This window comes from Hemicordylus capensis, chromosome 4, assembly GCF_027244095.1.
Source record: "Hemicordylus capensis ecotype Gifberg chromosome 4, rHemCap1.1.pri, whole genome shotgun sequence".
NCBI lineage: Eukaryota > Metazoa > Chordata > Lepidosauria > Squamata > Cordylidae > Hemicordylus > Hemicordylus capensis.
In genome coordinates, this window is record NC_069660.1 from 94948639 (window position 1) to 94972829 (window position 24191).

Consider the following 24191-nt stretch of genomic DNA (forward strand, 5'->3'; position numbering starts at 1 on the left):
CATCTCACCTCATATATTGGTAGGAGAAAAGGTCTCCATGGGATATCTGAATGGGTGGGGGTGGGGAAGGCTCAAGTGGAAGAAGCCATTAGGTATTCCAGAACTAAGTTATAAATAGCTATAAAGGTAAAAAATTAGTACTTTGAATTGGGCCTGGAAATGAATTGGTAACCAATGAAGTTGTTTCAACAGAAAAGTCAAATGCTCTGTGTCTAAATGTGGTTAATCTGACCATAGTATGCAACTCCCAGACTAGTTAGTCATGACTAAGCCCAATTGAAATCAGTGAGACATATCAGTCATAGTCCTATTTGTTAGAGTGTTGGACTAGGACCAGGAAGACCTGGGTTCGAATCCCCATTCAACCATGAAACTCACTGGCTGACTCTGGGCCAGTCATGGATCTCTCAGCCTAACCTGCCTCACATGGTTGTTACAAGGATAAAGATAACCATGTACACTGCTCTGAGCTCCTTGGAGGAAGAGTGGGATATAAATGTTAAAATAAAATAAAATAAAATAAAATAAAAAAATAAAAAATAAATAAATCACTCATAATCAACTTAGTCTGGCTGTTGCCCAGTGTCCAGTTGCATGGAAACTGCACGTGTAGGAATGGTTTCCATGCAGCTGGGAGAATGTTCAAACAGCGCCACAGAAAAGGTACAACCCAAAGGTGGTGGCTCTCTGTCAGGAGTGCTCTCACCACAAGGCTATCTTATGTCACACTGATTGTGACTGAGGAGATACAGCCTGTTTCACAATTTTTGCTTCCATGTTAGACCTGCAGAAGCTAACAGCATTAGGTGTTACGTGCACACTACCCTCTTGATCCTACTTTATCACCCATCAATAGTGGTAGCAATATCGTACTAAACTTTTGCAATCAAAATTAAGAGCACAAATTAAATAAATCTATATAACGTATTCCACTTGATTAATGTAGCACAATGTACTGGGGAAAATAAGGAGTGTGCATTTCTAGACACCCTGCCAGTAATAATCCTGTCTAGCTCTGACAACTTATATGAACAAAGCCAGGATCATTTGTTCCCCCATTGGCAGGAGCTGAAATTGAAAATCCACTACAATTTTATCCCGGCAACTCTAAACTGCTGAGGGGTTGAAGGAGGTCATTTCCATGCCCGAAACAACATTCCACTTGTCATTTCAATTAACCTACACAAACTGAGGAACAATGTTTGCTCCTGGTGTGAGATTTGCTGAACAGTTAAATGCAGAAGTCCTGGGGTAAGAAGATTTGTTGGGACCTGCCTGGATCTATATTGTTAGAGCAAAGCTGATATTGTTCCTGGCCCCCGCCGGTTCAGTTTTTTGCTTTCCTGAATGCCATTGTTTAGTGGGCAAGTGAAGAACCGTGGAAGGAAATGGAAGAACATAGCAACTGAAATTCTGGGAAATGCTGCACTGGGAGAGGCTTGCCCAACAGCCTGGTGCTGCATGCTCAGCCCTTCCCATCAGAGAGGTCACAGTTAAGGACGTTATTAACAACCGCAAACTCACAGAGTAGTAGCCTGTATCATGATGGCATATGCTGGCTTCTGTTCATTATTCAAATTGATCTTGCCTGTAACTGTTCCCTAGCCTGGCCATGAGCCAATTAGGCCATATCCATACAAATACTACTGAAGGTTGTTGGAACTCAAGAAAGGCCTTCCATATTAATCGTGATTCCTGTTTACGGTGGGGCTTTGCAGCTAAGCTCTGTAACTATCTCATTGCAACTAGGGTATGACAGGTTTATGCAGTGTAGTACTCTGCAGCTGTCAAAAGATAGCAGTCAAAAGCATGTTCCAGTTCCAGAAATAGATACATTTCTGCAAATCATTCCTGTGCTTCATAATAGGTGTACACCTAATACCTGAATGGGTGCAAAGATCACCAAGGCAACTTGTGTGTGAAGTGCAGAAGTCATACCCTAAGGCTCTCATCTCTGGCTAGGTCATTTTGTCCTATCTGGATAGGTACCATATTCAAGACAGTGTAATCAGTTATGAGAGTATTCCTGTGCCTTGAAATATGAATGGATACTGTTGGCTTTCATACAGGAACATAGGAAGCTACCTTCTACCAAATCAGACAATTGGTCCATCCCACTCAGTATTGTCTACACCAGTGTTTCTCAACCACCGGTCCATGGACTGGTGCCGGTCTGTGAGGAGCTGAGTGCCGGTCCATGTTGGTCCATGAGGAATTAATCCCCCCACAAAACTATTTCCAGCCAATGGGGGCCACCGCTGCTGGGAGCTCTCGGGAGCTCATTTCTAGGCAGGCAGCCCTCGCTGCTGGGATAACGTTCAGTTCGGGGAAGCTAAATGAGTGTTATCCCAGCAGCGAGGGCTGCCTGCCTAGAAATGAGCTCTGGAGAGCTCCCTGCGGAAGCGCACACACACACACACCCCGGCTTGAAATTGAGGGTACCGGGCAAGGTGGGGTGACCTCTTTACTAACTGCTGGTCCGGGAGACTGAGCACAAAGAATATACCCGTCCATGACTCCAAAAACATTGAGAAACACTGGTCTACACTGACTGGCTGTAGCTCTCCAGGGTTTCAGGCAAGACTCCCTCCCAGCACTACCTGGAGAAGCCAGGGAGTGAACCTGGGACCTTCTACATGCAAGCAGATGCTCTATCCCTGAGCTGTGGCCCCATGAAGGGGAATATCCTATAGCAGACAGAGCTTACATGTAGTTATCCATAGGAACATAGGATGCTGCCATATACCAAATCAAACCATTGGTCCATCTAGCTCAGTATTGCCTACACATTCATCCAAAGGTACACCAGGGCAGACCCTGCATATCAAAGGGGACAATTTATGCTCGCTACCGTAAGACCAGCTCTCATCTTTCTAGAGGAGAACAAAGGAATCCCTCATCTCTGCATCAAGACTAGCTGCAATCACAACCACCATCCTCCTTGAACCGTGTTCCACCACAACCACCATACTCCTTGAGCTGTGTTCCAGGCTCATGCTATGAATAGTATATTCTTGGGCCTATAAGGCAGTTTACAACAACATAAATTACCAGATCATTGACATGAAAATATTTGGGGGGATGCAGGTCTATAGCTGTGCAGTTTGATAAGGAAAGTGCTTCTTAGAGCATCTTTATTTGTAAGGTATCAGGCAGCAGTGATACATGAAGATGCTGAAAGGCATAATCTCATACTGCGAGGCAATGGTAAACTCCTCTTATATTCTATCAAAGAAAACCACAGGGCTCTGTGGGTGCCAGGTGTCGAAATCGACTTGATGGCACACTTTATCTTTATTATAACACCTGAGCCACCTAATGAGCCACCTAATGGCTCAATGGGGAAATTTGTAAGGTATTAAAACACCTAATAACGCCTGAGCCGCCTAATGGCATAGCGGGGAAATGACTTGACTAGAAAGTCAGAGGTTGCCGGTTCGAATCCGCACTGGTTTGTTTCCTAGAATATGGGAAACACGTATATCGGGCAGCAGCAATATAGGAAGATGCTGAAAGGCATCCTCTCATACTGCACGGGAGATGGCAATGGTAAACCCCTCCTGTGTTCTACCAAAGACAACCACAGGGCTCTGTAGTTTCCAGGAGTTGACACTGACTCGACAGCACACTTTACCTTTATTAAAACATGCACAGTTCTTCAGTCACAACAACAACAAAAACCCTGATCTATATAGTAATAGTGACTGGACAGACTCCCAAACCTTTGTTTATTCTATCACTAACATTTTATAAGTGCTTTCTATAAAAAAGATCTTTACATCTGTAAGGTAAGATTGCTAATGCCTAACAGAACTAGATACTGGGGTAAAGAGATGAAAAACATGACCGAGGTACAGAGATGTGTCCTGTACAACATCTTATTGATGCTAAGTAAATAATAAGAACCCCATAGAATCATCAGCAATAAAGTTCAGCAGTATACATACATACATACATGTAAAGCCATCATATAAAAATTCAAATGAATGAAAGATGCCCTTTTAAATCTGTTCCACTCTCCTTTTGAAAATGTAGTCAAAGGAACAGAGTCAGCCTCTGTTAACGCCCAAGAGCACATTCATCAGTGTACCAGTTCAGTCATGTTCACATCAATGAGAATAGCTTGGTTTGATCATCCTGGAAAGGGAACTTACACCTCTGCTCATGGATTTTTTATATGCTTCAAATCTGAAGAAATGCACTGAATGCCCTATCTTCAATTTATGACCACACACACATAAAAGGACATGCCAAAGAGAAGACTGTAGTGGTGGTATTAATTCCATCAATATATTTTGGCTTATTTAATGCTGCAATCAGGATTTTATTTCTGAATAAATCTTCAGATCATATGTCCAAACCATATATGATTGTATGATACCTTAACTTTGTTTTGTCTAATGCCTCATAGCTCACAGTGGCCAACATCCAGCACAGCATAACACAGGCAGCGCCAATCTGCCTGCACGGCACGTAAGGTAGTGCTCCTGCACTCCAGAAGCACTATTTAGATCAGAAACATGTTGCTTTGCTTGTCAGTGGTATGTTTCCAACTTGAGTAGTGCTTCCAGAATGTGAGCATACTAACTTCAAGCATTTGTACTCTTGTGACCACCAGCATTTGACTAGGAGCCTGTAGCAGCATGGGTGGATTGACACAGCCTACATTAAGCTGAACAACACGTGGGCCAGGGATTTCAGTGTGACACAGGGTAAGCTTACATGATACATTTTTATGGGGAATAAATTCTTCCAGGGATATTTATTCTTTCAAGTACATCCTGGCTTTAATTAATTAATTAAGTAATTAACCACACCAACAATTAATTAGAACCAGCAGGTGGCCAGGAGAGAGAGAGAGAGAAGTTCCTGATCTCATAATGGGATAAAACTTCTTTGTAAGCAGCCCAGGTTTATTTCCTGGTTTAAGAGGGTATTCACTTAGAACAATGCAAAAGTTACAGTTTATGGATTTGGATTCCAGTTTCTTTTACAACCATGCAATAGACACAGAAACAAGGAGAGCAGAAAAATAGGGAAAGCAGGATGGAGAGGCACTAACAGCCATATTATTGATTGATTGATTGAATTTATATACCGCCTAATATAGAAATCTCTAGGCAGTGTACAGAATTTAAACATAATATAAAATATAAAATATTTAAAATTCATTTTAAAAAGATAAAAATCATAATAGATAAAAACACATTAAATTTTAAAAATCTGGTTTCAGTTTAAAGCCTGGGGAAATAGGTACGTCTTCAGGGTCCTCCTAAAAACAAACAGAGAAGGAGATGCTCTTATTTCAGCAGGGAGCACATTCTAAAGCCCAGGACAGCCACAGAGAAGGCCCAGTCCTGAGTTGCCACCAACTCACCAAGTGTTGGTGGCAACCGTAACCGGACCTCTCCAGATGATCTTAATAGGCAACAGGGTTTACGACAGAGAAGGTGCCCTCTTAAGTACCCTGGACCTAAGCTGTTGAGGGCCTTATAGGTAATAACCAGCACTTTGTACTTCATTTGGAAACATATTGGCAGCCAGTGCAGTTCTTTTAGAATCGGTGTTATATGGTCCCTTCGGGTAAACCCAGAGACCAATCTGGCTGCCGCATTCTGTACCAATTGTAGCTTCTGAACTACATACAAAGGCAGCCCCATGTAGAGTGCATTACAGTAGCCAAGCCTAGAGGTTACCAGCATATGTACCACTGTTTTAAGGTCATTTGTCTCCAAAAATGAATATATCTGGCGTAGCAGCCAAAGTTGATAAAAAGCACTCCTGGCCACAGCCTCAACCTGAGAAACAAGGGGAGTTTGGGATCCAGGAGCACTCCCAGTCTATGAACCTGATCTTTTTCAGGGAGTGCAATCCCATCCAGAACAGGCAGATCTAAACCATCTCTCAGATCCCGACCACCTACAGACAGTACTTCCATCTTGTTTGGATTCAACTTCAGCCTGTTATCCCTCATCCAGCCCAATAATGCCTCCAGAAAGGCACTTAGGGAGTGGGGTGCTCATGTCATTTCCTGATGAAGTTGGTAAGGAGAACTAGATCTGGGTGTCATCAGCATATTGATAGCATCCCAGACCAAACTTCCTGATGATCTCTCCCAGCAATTTCATGTAGATGTTAAAAAGCATTGGAGACAGTATGGAGCCTTGTGGAACCCCACACTTTAGCTCTTGCTTTTCAGAGCAACAGTGTCCAAGTGATACCATCTGGAATCTGCCAGAGCTAGGAACGGTACCACTGGAAAACAGTGCCACCCAATCCCATCTCCTTCAAGTAACCCTGCAGGATACCATGGTCAATGGTACCGAAAGCCACTGAGAGATCCAAAAGGATCAGCAGAGTCACACTTCCTCTGTCGATTGCCAATTGGAGATAATCCATCAGGCCAACCAAAGCAGTCTCAACCCAATAGCCCAACTGAAAGCCAGTCTGGAAGATCTAAATAATCTGTGTCATCTGTGTCTATGTTCCTGTTGTGACAGTCCTACTCACACAGAAAATGGGAGGGTTGTTAAAAAAAGAAGAAGGTAGAAATAAGAAGAGGAGTTACTGTACCACATGCTTTTAGAGGCTCATCGGACCAGTCCCTGCAGTCCATTTGTAAATCGCACACCTTGACTTCCTCTATGCACTCTCCACTCTTACACTGAAACTTGGTGGGACTCTCGCACGCCGCTTCTGTTGTGTCAGGCAAGGGAGGGAAAGCAGCTAGAGTAAGATTAGGCACATGGAAATGAAGACAGGACATTAAGACTCAAAAGAGTGTAATTTAGAAGAAATGAGATGGAATTAAGCAATGGGATATTTAGTTGCAACATACAAAAAGAGATTTGTCAGAGAGTGATGTCTGTTGAAGCTAGGGGCAAGTCTCCTCAAGAAAGCCTCATGCACTGACAGGGGGGCTTTCTATTCTGAGCATGTGTGATTTTTCAAGCAAAGGTTTCTCCTGCGCCCTGTGGCAAGACACCAGCCATACCTACCATTAACACAGCCAGCTTCATCACTGTTGTCAGGGCAATCGTGCACTTTATTGCACTGCTTCGCTCCATGGATGCAGGTCCCATCACCACATTGGAATTCGTCTGGGCTGCAGGTCACGAGGGCTTGAAAACAAAGGATTAAAAAATAAATATGGCAAACAATTGTGTATTTAAATACTTTAAAGCCATTTAGCAATCACCAGCATTGCTCTCCACAATTCTGAAACTTGGCGGAACCTGCCATATTTCTCAGGTGAGCACCACCTCTATGGAAAGATTCTCTAAGGTACTGCCCACGACACCATATTCTATTAATTAGATGTGCATCCCATTGTTTTTCCAAGGAATACTGGGGTGACATGTGTGGGTTTTACCCATTTTCATCTCAACAACCATGTGAAATAAGTTAAGCTGAAAGACTTAAGGTCATTCAGTGGACTTCATAGTAGAGGATAGATTTCAACCTGGGCCTCCTTTGTTCAAGTCCAACATTACACTGCACTGGTATAGTTTCAAGAAGGAGAGGAGACCTGGTCTTGTGGCAGCAAGCATGACTTGACCCATTAGTAAGCAGGGTCTTCCCTGTTTGCATATGAATGGCAGACTACATGTGAGCACTGCTGTAAGATATTCCCCTCAGGGAATGGAGCCACTCTGGGAAGAGCAGAAGGTTTCAAGTTCCCTCCCTGGCTTCTTCAAGATAGGGCTGAGGGAGATTCCTGCCTGTGACCTTGGAGAAGCCGCTGCCAGTCTGTGTAGACAATACTGAGCTAGATGGATCTATCATCTGACTCAGTATATGGCAGCTTCCTTTGTTCCCGCTGAAAGTGGTAGGAGAACCTATACGGACATCCTTTTCTGCCCAGCTATCCCCCACCTCTTTCACTTAGCAGGATTCACTGTATCTGTTACAAATCTTCAATAAAATAAAATAAATAATAATAAATAAATATGTCAGTTTAAAAAATGTGAAAACTTTAGATGGTGCAAAAGGGCAACTTCCAAGCTGAATTTCAAAGCTTATAACTATTGCAGCATCTCTGAATAAACTGAAAGCATTCATTTGAGAGCTACCCCCTTAGGGAATTGCATCCTCATCCTAAATGACAGAAAATCACTGCCATTGAGTAGTTCGAGCAATACGAAGCAGACACTAATTCATGTGATCCCAGAGCCTCCCAGCAGAATCTCCTTGGCAATTTCCCAAACTGTCCCTAAGATCAGAAATTATGGCCCTTCAATGCCCTGGAAATAGCAAGGAGGCAACAAGCAACACAGCAGGTACGATAAGGCACACAAACATGATATGGTGTAATCCATCACACAGGACCAACACACAGCTGGGACTCGGGATCACTACACTGAGCCCTGCTTTGGCAAACAGAATATTGGCACAAATGCTTTAAATCGTTTCTATTTATCCCTAATATTTCTTTTAAGTCCTACAATGTATAACATACAAAAAGTGTATTTGCAGATTACAATATATATTGAAAAGCAGAACTGCAGAACTGCACTCAGGCATCCAACAACAGACCTTGTGTTTCCCCCCCAGAAGTGCACCAACATAGGAAGCTTCCTTGTACTGAGTCAGACCTTTGGTGTATCCAGCTCAGTACTGATCAATGGCTACTAGTCTGGTACAGAGGCGTAGCTAGGAGAAAGGGGGCCCATGTTCACCCCTCTCCCCGGCAGCACCTCAGAGTGAGGGAGATAATGAAGAAAATAGGGAGGGGTGGAACTGGGGGCCCCTCAGAAGCTGGGGGCCCGGGTTCTTTGAACCCATCTGCTCAGTTATAACTACACCCCTGGTCTGGTCGTTATAGGCCACCACCAGCCTTAAAGGCAGGATACCTCTAAATACCAGTTGCAGGGGAGCAACAGCAGGGGAGAGGGCATGCCCTCACCTCTTGCCTGTGGGCTTCTGGTGGGCCACTGTGTGAAACAGGATGCTGGACAAGATGGGCCTGGGGCCTGATCTAGCAGGGTTATGCTTATGGCTGGCAACAGCTCCTCGGGATTTTAGACTGCGGGTTCCCCTCACCCTACCCAGATATGCCAGGGATTGAACCTGAGACCATCTGAATGCAAAGCAAGTGCTCGGCAACCGAGCAGCCCTTTCGCTGGCAAAATGAATATGTGGCAGACTGTGGCAACACATGCTCACGTTGCTGCTTGAGAAGTTGCTCTGAATGTCTTGTGCGTTTACTTCTAAAGGCATCTTATCTATGTTTACCTTCCAAAATCTAATAGTTGGGGAGTTACTAGGGCTGCAACAATCAGTCACAGTTTACTTCATCTTAAGCCCATTTAGCCTCCTTAGAGTTGACTTAAATGAGTTAAGGACAAAATTAATGAAAAAGCAGTTCCATTTTTTTTTAAATTGCCAACTTGGAACTGAAACTGTTCTTCCTTGTTTATTAACAACCCAGTAACTTGCCCATATGAAATTATTAATATGGCCTGCAAGTTGTAGCTTCGTTGAAGTGGTTCTACAGTATACTTGATTCACTAATAGAATATTCGTAAATGTAACTGGTAAATAAGAAACACATTAGATGAATATTTGATTTTATATATTGCTTTTAAAAATATAAAATCAAGAAATGTCAGCCACTGCAGATTGCTTTCTTAAATAAATCTTTTCCTTGCTCATCTGCTCATCTCTCTTTCTCTGCCAAAGTATTTTCATTAATTGTCATCATTAATGTGCAGCCCACTCTTTCATTCATCCCAAACACTTAAGACAACAAATGATAGATGCTGGCCTCAAAACAGATTTATTTTAAATGTCTGACATCCCTCTATTGTGTATGACACACAAATGTTGGGGACAAGAGCAGTCCTTGGATTGCTGATGTCAAGTTTCATATCAAAGCGAGCATATTAAGTTTGCTGAGGGAGCTTACCATGGTTTTCTCTCCATGAGTGAATATCTACAGAGAATTTTGGACTTTGTATTCTGACACAACATCTTTATTATATATTTTTCCATGGGTATTGATATTTTATTAAATACTCAGTAGAGCGACAATGGATTATCTTGACCCTTTTCAATCTGGCTTCTGCCCTGAGTTTGGGGGGAAATTGTCTTGGTTTTCCTGGTGGATAGCCTATGCTGAGAACTGGACAGGTATAGTGTGTCCCTGTTGCTTCTGCTGGACCTCTCAGTGATGTTTAATACCATCAACCTTTCTGGACCACCTCTCAGGGTTGGGATTAGGAGATACAGCCTTTGACTAGTTCCAAATCTACCTCAGGGGAGAGCCCAGAAAGTGTAACTTCTGCTTGGCCCCATGGCCTTTGGGGTCCTGCAAGGTTAAACCTTGTTCCTTCATGTTGTACAGCATCTGCATGAACCCAGAGAGGGTTGTCATGTCACCAATATGTAGATGACATCCAGCTCAATCTCACTTTATCATAAGATACCAGGAAGTTGGTGGACGGACTGAACCAGGGATTGGAGACAATGATGAGCTGGATGCAGGCAAATAAATGGAGGCTTAATCTAGTTAAGATGGTGGTACTGAAGGTAAGTAGGAGAGCCAATCAGGGAGTAGGAGGTTCAACTGGTTCTAAATGGGGTTGCACTCCATCTGGAGGAGCATGTGCAGACTGAGGGTCCTCCTAGATCTAACATTGCTCCTAGAACAACAGATAACAGCCATGGCCAGAAGTGCCTTTTGATTTGTGTGCCAGCTGTGGCCCTCCCTTGAAAAAGCAGATCTCACTATTGTTACCCATGCCTTAGTCAAGTCACAATGCACTCTACGTGGGACTGCTCTTGAAAATTTGAAAACTTCAGCTAGTGCAAAATGTGGCTGCCAGGTTAGTATCTGGAGCTGCTCAGGTGGATCATATCATCTCAGTACTGCAACAACTGCATTGGATGTCCATTTGTTTCCCTGGTTCAATTCAAGTTACTGGTTTTTGACTTTTAAAATTCTACGTGATTTGGGTCTTAGGTATCTGAAGGTCTGCCTGTTCCAAAGTGAATCTACCCACCTTACAAGAGCGTCTGGGGAAGCTCTGTTTTGTGTGCAGGCACGGGCTGAGCTTGGCAGTCATGCAGGCAAGACAGGGCCTTTTCAGCTGCTGCCCCCCAGTTGTGGAACTCACTCCTTATAGGGATGCATTCCCTTACCTCTTTCCCAGCCTTTTGCAGGCAGGTGAAAGCTGGTCTTTTTATCCAAGCTTTCAGGCCATGAGAGGACACTGGTCGTCTTTTTTTTTTTTTTAGTTATGTCCTGCTCCTATTTTTGGTCTGTATCTTATTGTTTTTCACTGTTGCGAACATATGTTTTAATTCTTGGAAGCTACCTTGAGGTCTATGAGACAAAAAGCAGTCTAAAAATACAAACATCATAAACAAACATACATGAATATATTGTGAGCTTACGCTTTGGGGTAACCCACATAAAAAATTATTGGAAGCTCAGTAGAAAGGGTGGATTTCAAAGGGCATTTTTATGCTTAATCAACTTAGGGTTTCTTCTGATTCATTTAAAGCCTTTTCACTAATTCAGCATGAGTTTGGTTTACCTCATATGTCACTTCAGTTAAAACACAGCTTAAAAAATTGAAATTTTTAACTGAATAATTTCAGTTAAAATTCCAAGTGATTGGAATTTATTTAGAAGCACAAAAACATGGTTATTGGAAGGCATTAGTTCTGGCTAAATGCCTTGTACTATAGAAATGAAAAGTTAAGAATACTCCTGAGGTAGAACAATAGATTTTTGACTTATTGCTTTTGGCAGCTTATGAGAGAATCACTTATTTTAAGAGGGGAGCTCATGACAACTTCCAGATAATTTGGAAACCATTTTTGGAATAGTTTGTCTTGTGATAGATTTTTTCTAGAAAGTGGTGCTGGGTGATTCTGTGACTGGAGTCTTTTCTCCCATTTGTTTTTTCCTTTGTTTGTTTGTTTGTTTAAAGGGGAAGGGGATAGGAAACAAGTGGGCATGCATAAAGTAGTGCAGGGGTTTTATTATGCTGAAAGAGGAAATTTTTTTTTCATGAATTGTTTTTGTCATAATGTATGTGTGTGTTTGTTTTTAAAAACCACCCTGTCTGAAAAATGAATAAGCATACATTGGGTGCAGTTCCATAGCAGCTGAGGGAATGACATTAATTAATAGTGATTATATTAATTCATCGCTATAGTTCAACAGATGGCCCCTTTTACATTACCAAAGTGGTTTGGGAGCCCCTTTGTGTGGCTTCATCCCATGCCACTACATCTGAAACATAAAAAAAGGCCCTTCCCTCTCATCCATTGCCTGGCTGGGAGCAAAGGAAGGAAGGCAACAACTGACACATGAAGGGAGGGCACTTTGCTTCAGAGTAAAATTTAGTTCCTAGCATAAGATTCATATGCTATTTCATGATTCCTAATAATTGTATGCAAATTGCAGGAGGCTATTCAGAGGTAGCTAAAAAGGTTTCCTCCTTAGAAGTGAGAACTGTCCACCTTTCCACAGATGGCTGCTTTTCAGCCACACCGCTTATACATAGCTGTAGTATAAATATTTCATCTCCATTTCAGTGTTGCAAATATGAATATTTCAGTGAAACATTTTCTTCATTACCTTCTCTCTCTCTCTGTGTGTCTCTGGGTGAAAGGCCGGCTTAAGCTATTTAGCATCTGAAAAATGGATGAAACATTCCAAAACATTGCAGCAATGTGTGAAAGACACAAAGCTAACTGAAGAGAAATCCATTATTCAGTAACTCAAGGCCTTTAACAACCTAAGTTCATACATGAGAGGAGTTTCAATTTCAGCACACAATGGGGCCATTCACCCGACCTACCGGTCGGGCAGGCAGATGGGAAAGCTTCCCAAACCTTGCCCCTGCCCCCAGATGATTCTTGTAAGCCTGGTGGGAGTGCGCTCCATGCTCCCACCGATCAACCCTGCTCTGTGCAGCATGGAGCTGGGTGGATTGATCAGAAGCTGGAACTTGTCCCGGCCTCCATTAATCCCACAATGCAGTGTGTGACACGTGCATTGTGTTGGGGGTTTCTCCCAAGAGACGGGAGCTCTAGGCGCCCGTCTCTGTGTGTGGCTGGGCAGGAAGCAGCCCATGCTTGCACATGAGCAGGTTGCTGGGGGTAAGGGAGCACTTCCTCCCTTAACCTCAGCTAACAGCTGGGCTTATATACAGGCTAGGCCAGACCTGCTCAGCTTAAGCCCTCCTGCAGCTGTGGGCCTACAACTCCCATAATCCCTGGCTATTGGCCACTGTGGCTGGGGATTATGGGAGTTGTAGTCCAAAAACAGTTGGGGGGCCTAAGTTGAGCAGGCCTGGGCTAGGCGGTGCTAGCCCTCCAGGATCGGGCCTGATCCCGGCAGTTCTCAAGCACAGCCTCATATAGGCTGGGCATCTCTAGCCTGGGTTAGGCTACACCTGAGAACAGCCTCAATGTGTGCTGGAAATACTGGCTTGTCCAGCTGCAGGTACTGACATTCTTCAGTAGACTTCTGGCATGATGGGCAGAAAATTATATTGCACATGCCTTCTGTGGACAGGATTAAGAAAATTAGCTAACCAATCAGTGAATCGATCATGAACTGCCCACCTGAAGGCACAAATGTGATACAGCAGCCACCTCAATACATGACTTGTGGCTCATTTCCACAATTAAAATTCAGCTGTTATCTCAGGATTGTGATTCCAGAGCTTTCATCTTGAGACAATCCTTCTCCCACCTTGAATTTCAGCCATACCAGTTTGCAGATTATCTTGAGTGATTAAAAGTCACTATGGGACAAGGACCTAACACACCAGAGATAACCTCCCAGGGGTTGGTCAGAGTGGTCCTCTTGGGATATACATGAGTCAAGACTCTCTGGTCTACTTTCAAGTAAACATGAACAAGATCAGGGTATACAGATTATCATCTCAGGAGAACCAACTGTTGACAAGCCCACAAAAACCTCTTACAAGCCTATCTGATTTCCCATTTCCCATTCAGCACCTTGATGATACTCACGGCAGCCTTGTTCATCTGATTTGTCTTTGCAGTCTTCATCTCCATCACATTTCCAGTTTAAATGGATGCATTCTCCATTGTTGCACTGGAACTCATGCGCTGCACAGGTGCTTGTGGGTGGAGGCTTGACTTTGTAGCCGCACTTCTCAACAGACTCATCGGAGTTGTCCTCACAGTCGGGATGGTTGTCACAGACCCAGAGCTCCAGGATGCACAAGCTGTTGTTGCACTGGAACTCGTTAGGGTTGCAGCGGAGGGGTGGGCACTTCCTCTCATCACTGCCGTCGCCACAGTCATCGTCACCATCACACACGAAGTTTGCAGCTATGCAGGTCTTGTTGCTGCACTGGAACTCGTTGGAAGAACAGACTTTGGGCGGAAAGTAAAGCAGATGAGTTTGAAGAGCTCAAGCCTACCTGACAGCATTTCTCTTCCACATTTTCATCCTTTCATCAAAGGACCATCTTCCCCTCCCTCCTACATCTCTTTTTGTTTTTTATTTACCTGGAAAACACACGTGCTTACTGTGATTATTATTAATAGTACTGTAATAGTACTGTAAAATAGCTTTATTATTTGTGAACATGGCTTTTATTATGGTAGACTCCATTTCTGTTTGTTACTCAAGTAAACTGAGTAATAAATGACTCAGTAACAAGCAAGAGTGAAATCTCCCTTGCCATCTTCATCCTCTTCCACTGCTCTCAAAAGCACACCTGCAGAGTGAGTCCTATTTCAGGGAATGGATATATCCATGCAGTGCATCTTGTGGTGTAGCTGACTCTTGGTTCCCCTGAATGCGGAGGCTTCAGCTTACATTGGCTTCCCACCCTCACCCCCTGCAAGTATGATTGACTGGTTCACAGTACCAGCTGAAGAATCAAAGGCTGCACAGGTTGCATAGCCGTTTTTCTGCTTTTCCACACAAGGGAGGCTAGGGGAGGGGTGAAACCACAGACATCTGCCTTCTTCTGGGACACTTCCTACATTCCTGATTGCATGTTGTACGACTTAACTAGGCATATGTTGTGGGGACAGGCTATGAAAATGGCCACAAGTGATTAAGTCCACTGTGGGATCAAGATGATCAAAAGTGCTACAAATTTATCTTGAGTGTTGAGCTATTTTAGTGCTTTCAGCTCTTGCGCTGGGTCCAATCCATGCTGGTGCTTGATAGCCCACACAGTTAACAAGGGCCCACAAAAGATCAGTGCAGCTCGTGCAGACCTTATGCCTGCAGTAAGTGCAGGGATGTGCAGGAGCACATAGGTACCTTCAGTTACTACAGCACTTAGTTAGAAGTTCAAGCAGCTGCCACTGGGATGTGCCCAAGCTGCATGATCCCTGTATTTTCCCGGGGTGGGGAAGTATCCCTAGTTCACTTGCTCATGTGAGTTCATTGAAACGTATGCAAATTGAATACTGCCTGTTGTCTAGCATTAAGACTGAGCTAAAGCAAAAATGGCCAGATGGTCTAAAATATCTTTCAAGCGTGAAAGCAACCAGGTGGCAAATCTAACCGAAGTCCAAGAATTACGGGGTCACAGTAAAACAGTGCAAGGAAAGCACTCTGCAAATCTGGAAGAAGAGAACAGTGAAAACTGTTGCACGCAAAGCCTGAAGAGCAACAATACAGCCAGCCAAATGGGGAGGCCAGAAATAAAGGTGCTCCAGTTAAAGGCTGGGGGTCAGGTGGGCTAAAACCTATCTTGCAAACGCCTTATCTGCACAGCAGTATACTCTGGCCTGGCTTTGGCTTTCCATGGGTGCCAATTTCATTCCCCTCCAAGTATAAGTATATTTCAGAATTTCATAGCATAGCTTGTTTTGAACATATTAAGTGGGATGCATAGGGCAAATACTCAGTGAGGTACGCAAGGATTTAGCTTCTGAGTTGCACTGATAAGCCCCTTTGCAGCACACTGAATATTTCCCTGGAAGTAACCATGTGGTATTTACATACAAATGAGACTTTTCGGAGCTATAAAGTTGGGCTAGATTTCACTTCCTCTTCCCACCTCTGCATGTCTGATTTAGAGCTGAACCAGAGGAATCCATTCAAATTAAACTTGCAGGTGTCCTAGCTACAGGCGATTAATGGTCACTTTGATTACCAAAAGCAAATTCATCCCCCGTCAAGAGTTCCCACTGAACACACTTAATTGTATGTAATTTGCTAGGTTATTAAGGGGGGAAAATCCCGTTTCAGCAATTTCAAAGATCTATGGGGAAATGATCACTTTTTTAAAAATATGCAAAATAAAACAAATCAGTCTTGGAAAATAGTTCTTGTAATTGGTGTAGGGAGTATTTTATCATTAGTAGCTGAAGTAGATATTGCTGCTTTCGCACAGCTCCCATGATAAACTGTTTTTTAAAGCAGAAAGCCTGAGAGAACAGGTGTATCTTCAGGATATTTTTTTTTTGAAGGTAGCCAGATACTGACAGAGCGCATTCCAAAGCTCTGGGGCAGCCGCTGCCACAGAGAAGAACTGGTCCAATGTCACCACAAGATGAGCTAGTAGCAGCTATAACTGGGCCTCCCTACACAATCTCAGTAGGCAGTGGGGTTCATAACAGAGAAGGCACCCTCTTAAGTACCCTGGACCCAAGTCATTAAGGACTTTACAGGTAATAACCAGAACTTTGTATTTCTCTCAAAATATATTGGCAGCCAATGTAGTTCTTTTAAGATCGGTGTTATATGGTCTCTTTGGGTTTTCACAGAGACCAGTCTGGCTGCCGCATTCTGCACCAGTTGCAGTTTCCAGAGTACATACAAAGGCAGCCCTATATAGAGTGCACTGCAGAAGTCTAACCTGGAGGTTACCAGCATATGTACCACTGTTTCAAGGTCATTTGTCTCTAGAAATGGGCATAGCTGATAGAAAGTGCTCCTGGCCACTGCCTCAACCTGAGAAACCTGAGAGAGGTTTGGGTCTAGGAGTACTCTCAAGCTACATACATACTTGTTTTTTTCTGGCGAGTTTAACTCCATTCAGAAAAGGCAGATCTAAACCATACAACAGTTCTTAGTTGTACTAGCCACAAAGCTGCTAAGCTGAAATCACCATGCTAATTCAAAACAGCCTATGGTGGGGGTGGGGGTTTCTTACCTCCACAAGCAGGATTGTTATTTGCAAATACATCTTTGGCTTCCTATTTAAACAAAGTTTTATTGTGATTATATAACCAAGGCATGCCCTCTCTCCTGTTGCTCTTCCCCTGCAGATGATATTCAGAGGCATCTTGCCTCTGAGCCTGGAGGCAGACTATAGCCATCAAGACTAGTAGCCACTGATAGACCTGTCCTCCATGAATTCGTCCAAGCTCATTTAAAATCCATTCAAGCTGGTGGCCATCACCACATCCTGTGGCAGAGAATTCCATATGTTAATTATGTGCTGTTTGAAAAGGTATTGCCTGTTGTTGGTCCTAAATAACCTGGCATTGAGAATGATACCTGGTTCTAGTTGCTGTGAGAGAGGAAGAAAATTTCTCTTTCCACTTTCTTCACACCATGCATAATTGTATAGACCGCTATCATGCGTCCCTTTAGTCATCATTTTTCTAAGCTAAAAAGCTCCAGATGATGTAGCCTTCCCTCATAAGGAAGGTGCTCCAGGCCACTGATCATCTTGGTCACTGACCTCTTTTGCACATTATCCAGTTCTAAAGATAAAAATCGCCAGGTACTTTCCTATCACTTCTGTTGTCATTATGGGCTGAATTTGAAGGCAATGGTATTGTCAGTGGTTTCACACCAGCCAGGCAAGTGCAGTGCCAGAATTTAAATGTCTGTGATGGTATCCCCTGCAATTCTGACTTGGAGATCCGAGATAACTTGGGATGCATAAAGAGATTCCCAGATTGATTTTGGAATTGCAACCTTGAATTAACAAGCAACTATAAAATTGCCCCAGTTTCTTACTCCTATAAACAGGTCCACATGGATTATGTAGCCCAGAGTTCAGTGACCTATATGGATTACTTCCAAAGAAGGATGCGGGATTACCCTTCATCAGCCTTCTGGAGTTCATTCCAAACTCCCAGAAGTCTAAGATTTCAGAACAGCATGACCGTGCAGATGTAGCCATCAAATGGCCATCTTAGCTAACACTTTCTGGGATTCAGAGGATAGCCAGCTTTCTTTCATTCCAAACACCTTATTCTTAAACAGGCACTTTGTAAAACTCAGACCAATTCATCTTGCTTAATGTCTCAGTAGCAGCCCTCTTGAATCACTAGTCTAATTCCATTATTAGATATTAATTTATAGTAGTGTGGACGTAAGGTTTCCTGATAAGTTCAAAGAGTTTTAATAAACATAACAGATGCTGTGACTTCACACCAATAATACTGCACTCCAGCGATGTGCAAAGGAAATTGCCTTTGTAGCATTTATTTGAATGGATTACAAATCAATGAGCAAAGTTTGTATACGTCCTTGATTCCTTCTCCCACCCTTTTTTGGGCAGAGCTAAAGCAATTTCTACACTTCAACTGTGCATTTATTTCAATTTGGGGGGGTCTAATGAGCATTTTTTCTTTCTTCATTAGTCCGTTTCCACCCCTCCTTCTGCTTGGGTACATTTTCTGTTTCTTTTGAAATCTGCCAAACATGCAAATCAGAGAATTCCACCCATATGAGCAAAAGTGACCCATCACCAACAGACAATACAAATTAATACAGTAGTTCTTCTTCATCTCCACTATGCCTACATATGTACCTAGGTACTCTCCCATCAAAGGATATCTCAAATAATTAGTGGATGCAATGCTAAATGATCATAAATAAGGTACATTGGCTCTAGCACGAGCCATCTGTTTACACTTTTTAATTTTGCTACTTATTCATTATGAGCATCTTCATTTGTAAGGGAGGGGAGAAATATATATTTCCTTTTTTAAAAAAGGCACCAGGTCTGAAGAAAGACTAGTTGTAATTGCAAATAGAATACTACTTTAAAATGTAAACCACTCTCAAAAGAAATCTTCAAAATCCTGGATAACAAGGAATGCTTAATAAAGTCTTCAAAGCAGTACATAACTATTACAAAACCTACTCCACAGGATAATCTAATCTATAAAAAGCCTCCATGGCTTTAAAGATATTAAACACATCCTACCTCTGGTTTTTTGTTTTAAATGGAGGGAGATAGAAGAAGGAAGAGAGAGAGAGTGCGAGAGAGAGAGAGAGAGAGAGAGAGAGAGAGAGAGAGAGAGAGAGCAAGAAGCACGTCAATTGGACTATAGACAAATCTACATAATCTTATATCATATCACAGATGCTTTGTTAGAAAATCTGAATAATGTTGAAGTAAATTATGAAAACTGCATATTACGCCTCATTTGTTGCAAGTGTGAGTTTGTGTGTGTATGTGTTTTGCTCATACAATATTTGGAATGTGGGGGGGACGACACTTGGGGCCAATAAATATGTAAAGGCATTTCTCTCTTTAAGATAGTTTTTGTATACAAAAGTGTAAGTTAAAATGTCCCTTCAGCTGCTCATATCTGTTGTAGTGCCCTGACTGACTAGTCTGCCAAATGCAGGACTGCTGCTGCTACTGCTATGGCCAGATTAACCCTAGCGGAGGGAAGGCGTGGAGAAACAGATCCAGAATAGGCCCAAGACACTTGGCCAACCTAGGCAGAAAATCCAAATTGTGCCCCTCCCACAAAGGACAACTGACAATTTACTGTCCTTTAATGGCACCCTAGACCTGCTAGCTGAGGTGACTGCCTCTTGCTGCCTCATGACAGCCATCCCTGAGTGTTTTTCAACTAGAAATATGGTTGATGTTTCCAGGGGTGAGAAAGATTTAAGGAATTCAAAGAAGTCAAAAGATGATACATCTTAAACTGCTACAAAAGTTTATAAACTGCTTTGGGGGTTAACCATAGTTGAATTAACTAACTAATTAATTGGTAAACTGATTAACCTACTAACAAACATGCCAGAGTATTTTTCAGGCTCTTTAATAATGGCAGCAAAGTTCTCCTCATAAGGTTATCACAGACAAATGTATTGTTGTGAAAAGGCACGTTGCCAAATCCACAAACGTAGTCCAATTCAAGCACACTTTTCAATCTGCCCCTTACAAACTGATCTATCAGATCAATTAATGCTTTCTGTACTTATTACAAAACATTCAGCATTATGAACAATTAGCATTCCTGGGGTGTTATTTTCAGTTTGTACTATATTGTTCTGAAAATGGAATAATATGTGCCCACTTATTCTCCTGTTTGAATTAGACTTGCCAGCTAAACTGGCAATTTTGCAAGTACCACCAGCTTGGTAACTTCCCCAGAAACAAATGAGACTATGCGTGTAATTGTCTATTAGTACACATATTTGATACATAGCACGTCATGTTGAAGATGCTAATGTTATTTGTCACAGAATAAAAACATGGCCCAGCAATTTGAATTATGACAGGAAATTATATTCCTAGAACGGATAGAGTAAATTTTGAAATAGTGTTCCTGAAAACCCTGTGGATGCAAACTAGTCATTTTGAAAATGATCTGGATCAAATATGAGACAGCAATGTCTGATGAATGTTAACCTGACGCTGCAGTATTGCCTTTCTAGAGTCAGTAAGGAACTCTTACTTCAGCACTTCCCATCCACTAGAATTCATTAGGAAGCTGCCATATACAGACTATTGGTCCATCTAGCTCAGACTGGCAGCAGCTTCAATAAGGTTGCAGGCAGGAGTCTCAGGGAGGGAACTTGGAACCTTCTGCATACAAGTATGCAATTGCTCTTCCCAGAGTGGCCTCATCCCTTAAGGGGAATATCTTACAGTGCTCATATGTAGTATCCCATTCAAACACAAATCAAGGTGGACCCTGCTTAGTAAAGGGGACAATTCATGCTTACTACCACAAGACCCCCTAAGGAGAACATCTTACAGTACTCACATGTAGTCTCCCATTGAAATGCAACCAGGGCAGACCCTGCTTAGCAAAGGGGACAATTCAGGCTTGCTACCACCTAGGAGGCTATCTGACCTACTCTTTTGAGAGAGCTATGACAATGGGCATTTGACTTGGAGATATTGGCTGACATGCCCCACAGTGTAACACAGCTGGTTCACAACTGCGAGTGCAGCTGCAGAGCTCTAACACACACACACACACACACACACACACACACACACACACACACACACACTTTTCTGTGCAAGAGGGCTGTGCTAGTACAACTCACCCTTGTGTGATCTCAGGTTGCACGCTATTTGCATTGGGAAAACACTGTGGGTGTTAAAGGCCTGCAGTGGTGTGGGCAGTTCTGAACCACTCATGGTTCAGGGTTCTGAACCACTCATGGTTCTGAACCACTCATGGTTCATGGTTTATGCTGCAGGGCATGCCAGCCAATGCTGTAAAATGGTTATAGTAGATGCTAGATTGTGTACCTTTCATACTGAAGTTCAGATAAGGCATGTCATTAAGTATAGGGCCATAGCTCAATGGTAATGCTTTGCTTGCAGGTGGTCTGGAGTTCAGTCCCTGGTCCTGTGAAAGGATCAGGTAGCAGGTGCTGGGAAAAACTCTGAAGCTTGGAGAGCTGCTGTCAGAGTAAACAGGATTGGGTTAGATGAACCAATGAACAGTATGACGCAGGTTCAGCAGCGTTAGGAGGAGGAACTACATTTGCCTGTCCTCTTCAGATATGTTTTGGATTTCTCCCTTTTTGCACAGGAAGATTCTGATAGTCTTAAAAGCTTTAGTTTAGTCAGATTAAAGTTATCAGATTACATGCAAATATTTTGAATATCTGTTCCATTTGTAAACCCCTTTTCATATTCTGATTAGAAAAAGAAAATCGGATTAGGAAGCCAGTGGTACTGATATGTGCAAAAATATTTTCACACTAGTTTCTTCCAAACTGCCTCTCATGGTAAATCAAAGCCTCTCTTTCAAGTCGATTCCAGATCCAGTGTGATTAAGGCACATCACTTTTACAGCCTACAGTAAGCAAAAGTGAAGCAATGCACATAGTCAGCTGTTGTTGACTCTCTCCCGACATTAGAATTAAGGACCCATTTACAGATATGTCAGTAGAGGTGATAATCTGATAGAAGACCAAATTTCAAGAAAACCATGCAAGTGAGGGATGGCTATCCCAGTTTTTAACCATTACACTTCAGTGTGATTGCACTTCATTGTGTAATAAAGTGAATGGGGCAATAAGGTTTACAATTGTTGTCATTCAGGCCAATTTTTATTTTAGTAAGTTTTTGGATAACATTTTGATTTTTCAAAGGTTATTCTGTGTTTTTTTAATTGAAATGTTGTGTATGTTTATAATATTCTTGTGTCTGTTGTTTTGGTATTGGATCTTTAGTTGCTCTGTGCTACTGATGAAGTAACTTACAAATGTTTTCAACAACATACAATTTCAACAGGGGTCAAATCTTCATAATTTAATTGCAGACAGTGAAATACTTACGTATCTGACTGATACACATCAGAACAGGGCTTGACCTGTTGCATCATGCTGATTTTAAACACCAATCCTATCAAACCTTATTCAAACTACTAGAAAAACCCTTATAATTATGATGGACCACTAATTGATAAAAATTAAGAACTCTATATTACCAGCTGCACTGTGAAGAAAATCCCTGTTCTTGGAACCAAATCTGATTTTTGAACACATTTGGCTAAGCATGAACACAGAAAAGGACCATGCCAAGTCAGAAAACAGGAAGTGTCACTCTAATAATTCTAAATTTTGTCCCATAGTACAAAGTATGGGAGTACAACCAGAATAACAGTTTCCATGATAGAACCTGAATAGAAAACTAATTTGGATACAGACCAGCAAACAGAAGGCAGCAGATCAGAGGCTTCTCCATAGAAGCAGCTGGAAACCATTATCTATGTGTGAATTAAAAAGTACACTGGTTTCTAAAAATATGGTAATAGTGGAATATTTATAAGCTACTATATTTTCTCTGTATTATCAGCCTCCATTTCTAAGGCATATTACAGGATATTGGCATCTCTCTTAAAAGTGACTTGGGAAGTATACATTTTGGATTGCAAGGAATTAATAAGCGAGCAACAAAACTAAGTTTTAATTCAGCAATATGCCAATTTCAATAACTTAAAGACATTAAAATAACAGGGAAATATTAATATTTATCTGGATCAATAAAAAGCTGAGACAAAAACAAAAACAGTATGTTTTGGGGAAAACTGATGGGCTAAAATGCCAAATATAAAAACAATTAATTAACTGGACTTTTATCCTGTCTTTCTGCCCCAATATGGGACTATCTAGACTTGTCCTTTGGGTGGGGCAAGTGGGATGATCGCTCCCAGCCCCATGTTCTTCCAGGCCCCGCAGCCAGGCCCAACCACCCCCACACTCCCCATCAGCTGCTGTTTCTCACTGCCCCGCCCTCATTATCCAACAAATGTAGCATTAAAGAGTTCCATCACCTCCCTCCTCTTTCAAGCAAAGAGAGAGGCAATCAAACTTCCCAGCCCCACATGAACTGGATACTAAATGAAAGGCCCACGTGTGCCCTGATTAAGCAACAGGGTGTATGCACGCCTCTCATTTAGTATCCAGTTTGTATGGCTCTGAGAACCCGCCTCTCTACTCGCAGGAAAGAGGCGAACTTTCCAGCACCATATAAGTGGGATACTAAATGAGAGGTGTATGTGCACCCTGATGCAAGGTGCACGCACATCTCTTGTGTAGTATCCAGCTGGTGTGGAGTGTTGCTGGAAGCAGTATTTTGGAGGTCGCACAGAAGAGCCCTCTCTAGGATTTAACTTGTCGGGTAAGCAGCCTCATGAACTTTTCACCTCATGCAGTTCAAACAACTTGGCATGAGTGGGTCATTAGTGAAGGCAGAGTTTGGCTAAAGAGTCAAAAAACTGTGGCCAGCCCCTCCTTTATGTAGACAATATGCTAATAGACCCATCTCATGAGTGAGATACTTCCCATCAAGAGATAACACTTAGAATGCTAAGCAGGATGAGCAAATGCAGCCATCTTCCCTCTCATTAAAATTTAATGAAGTGTCCAGTAAAGATATGGGAGGAGTTGCTCATAGTAAACAAAATTATCTGCACTTTTGCACTTGGAAGGTCTTTGTCCAAGAAGGCAGGCAAACATAGAACAATTTTTGCCATACACGGGACATTTACAAAGCCTGCAC

At 42.4% G+C, this 24191-nt stretch overlaps 1 protein-coding gene and 1 long non-coding RNA gene across 3 annotated transcripts in view; one reads left to right on the plus strand and one right to left on the minus strand.

Moving 5' to 3' along the window:
• The window catches only part of LOC128323832 (uncharacterized), a 31136-nt gene extending 16499 nt beyond the window's left edge, over nt 1-14637 (plus strand). The window contains exon 3 of the long non-coding RNA XR_008306484.1: nt 14031-14637. This is a non-coding gene — a long non-coding RNA (uncharacterized LOC128323832). The remainder of the gene's footprint in view (nt 1-14030) is intronic.
• The window catches only part of LRP8 (LDL receptor related protein 8), a 311838-nt gene that overhangs the window by 41951 nt on the left and 245696 nt on the right, over nt 1-24191 (minus strand). The window contains exons 5-7 of one of the 2 annotated variants that reach the window (XM_053247667.1): nt 13999-14367; nt 6999-7121; nt 6574-6696 (exon numbers count right to left, since the gene is read on the minus strand). In XM_053247667.1, the coding sequence (XP_053103642.1) occupies nt 6574-6696; nt 6999-7121; nt 13999-14367 (615 nt within the window). The remainder of the gene's footprint in view (nt 1-6573; nt 6697-6998; nt 7122-13998; nt 14368-24191) is intronic. The other variant, XM_053247668.1, reaches the window with a different exon arrangement.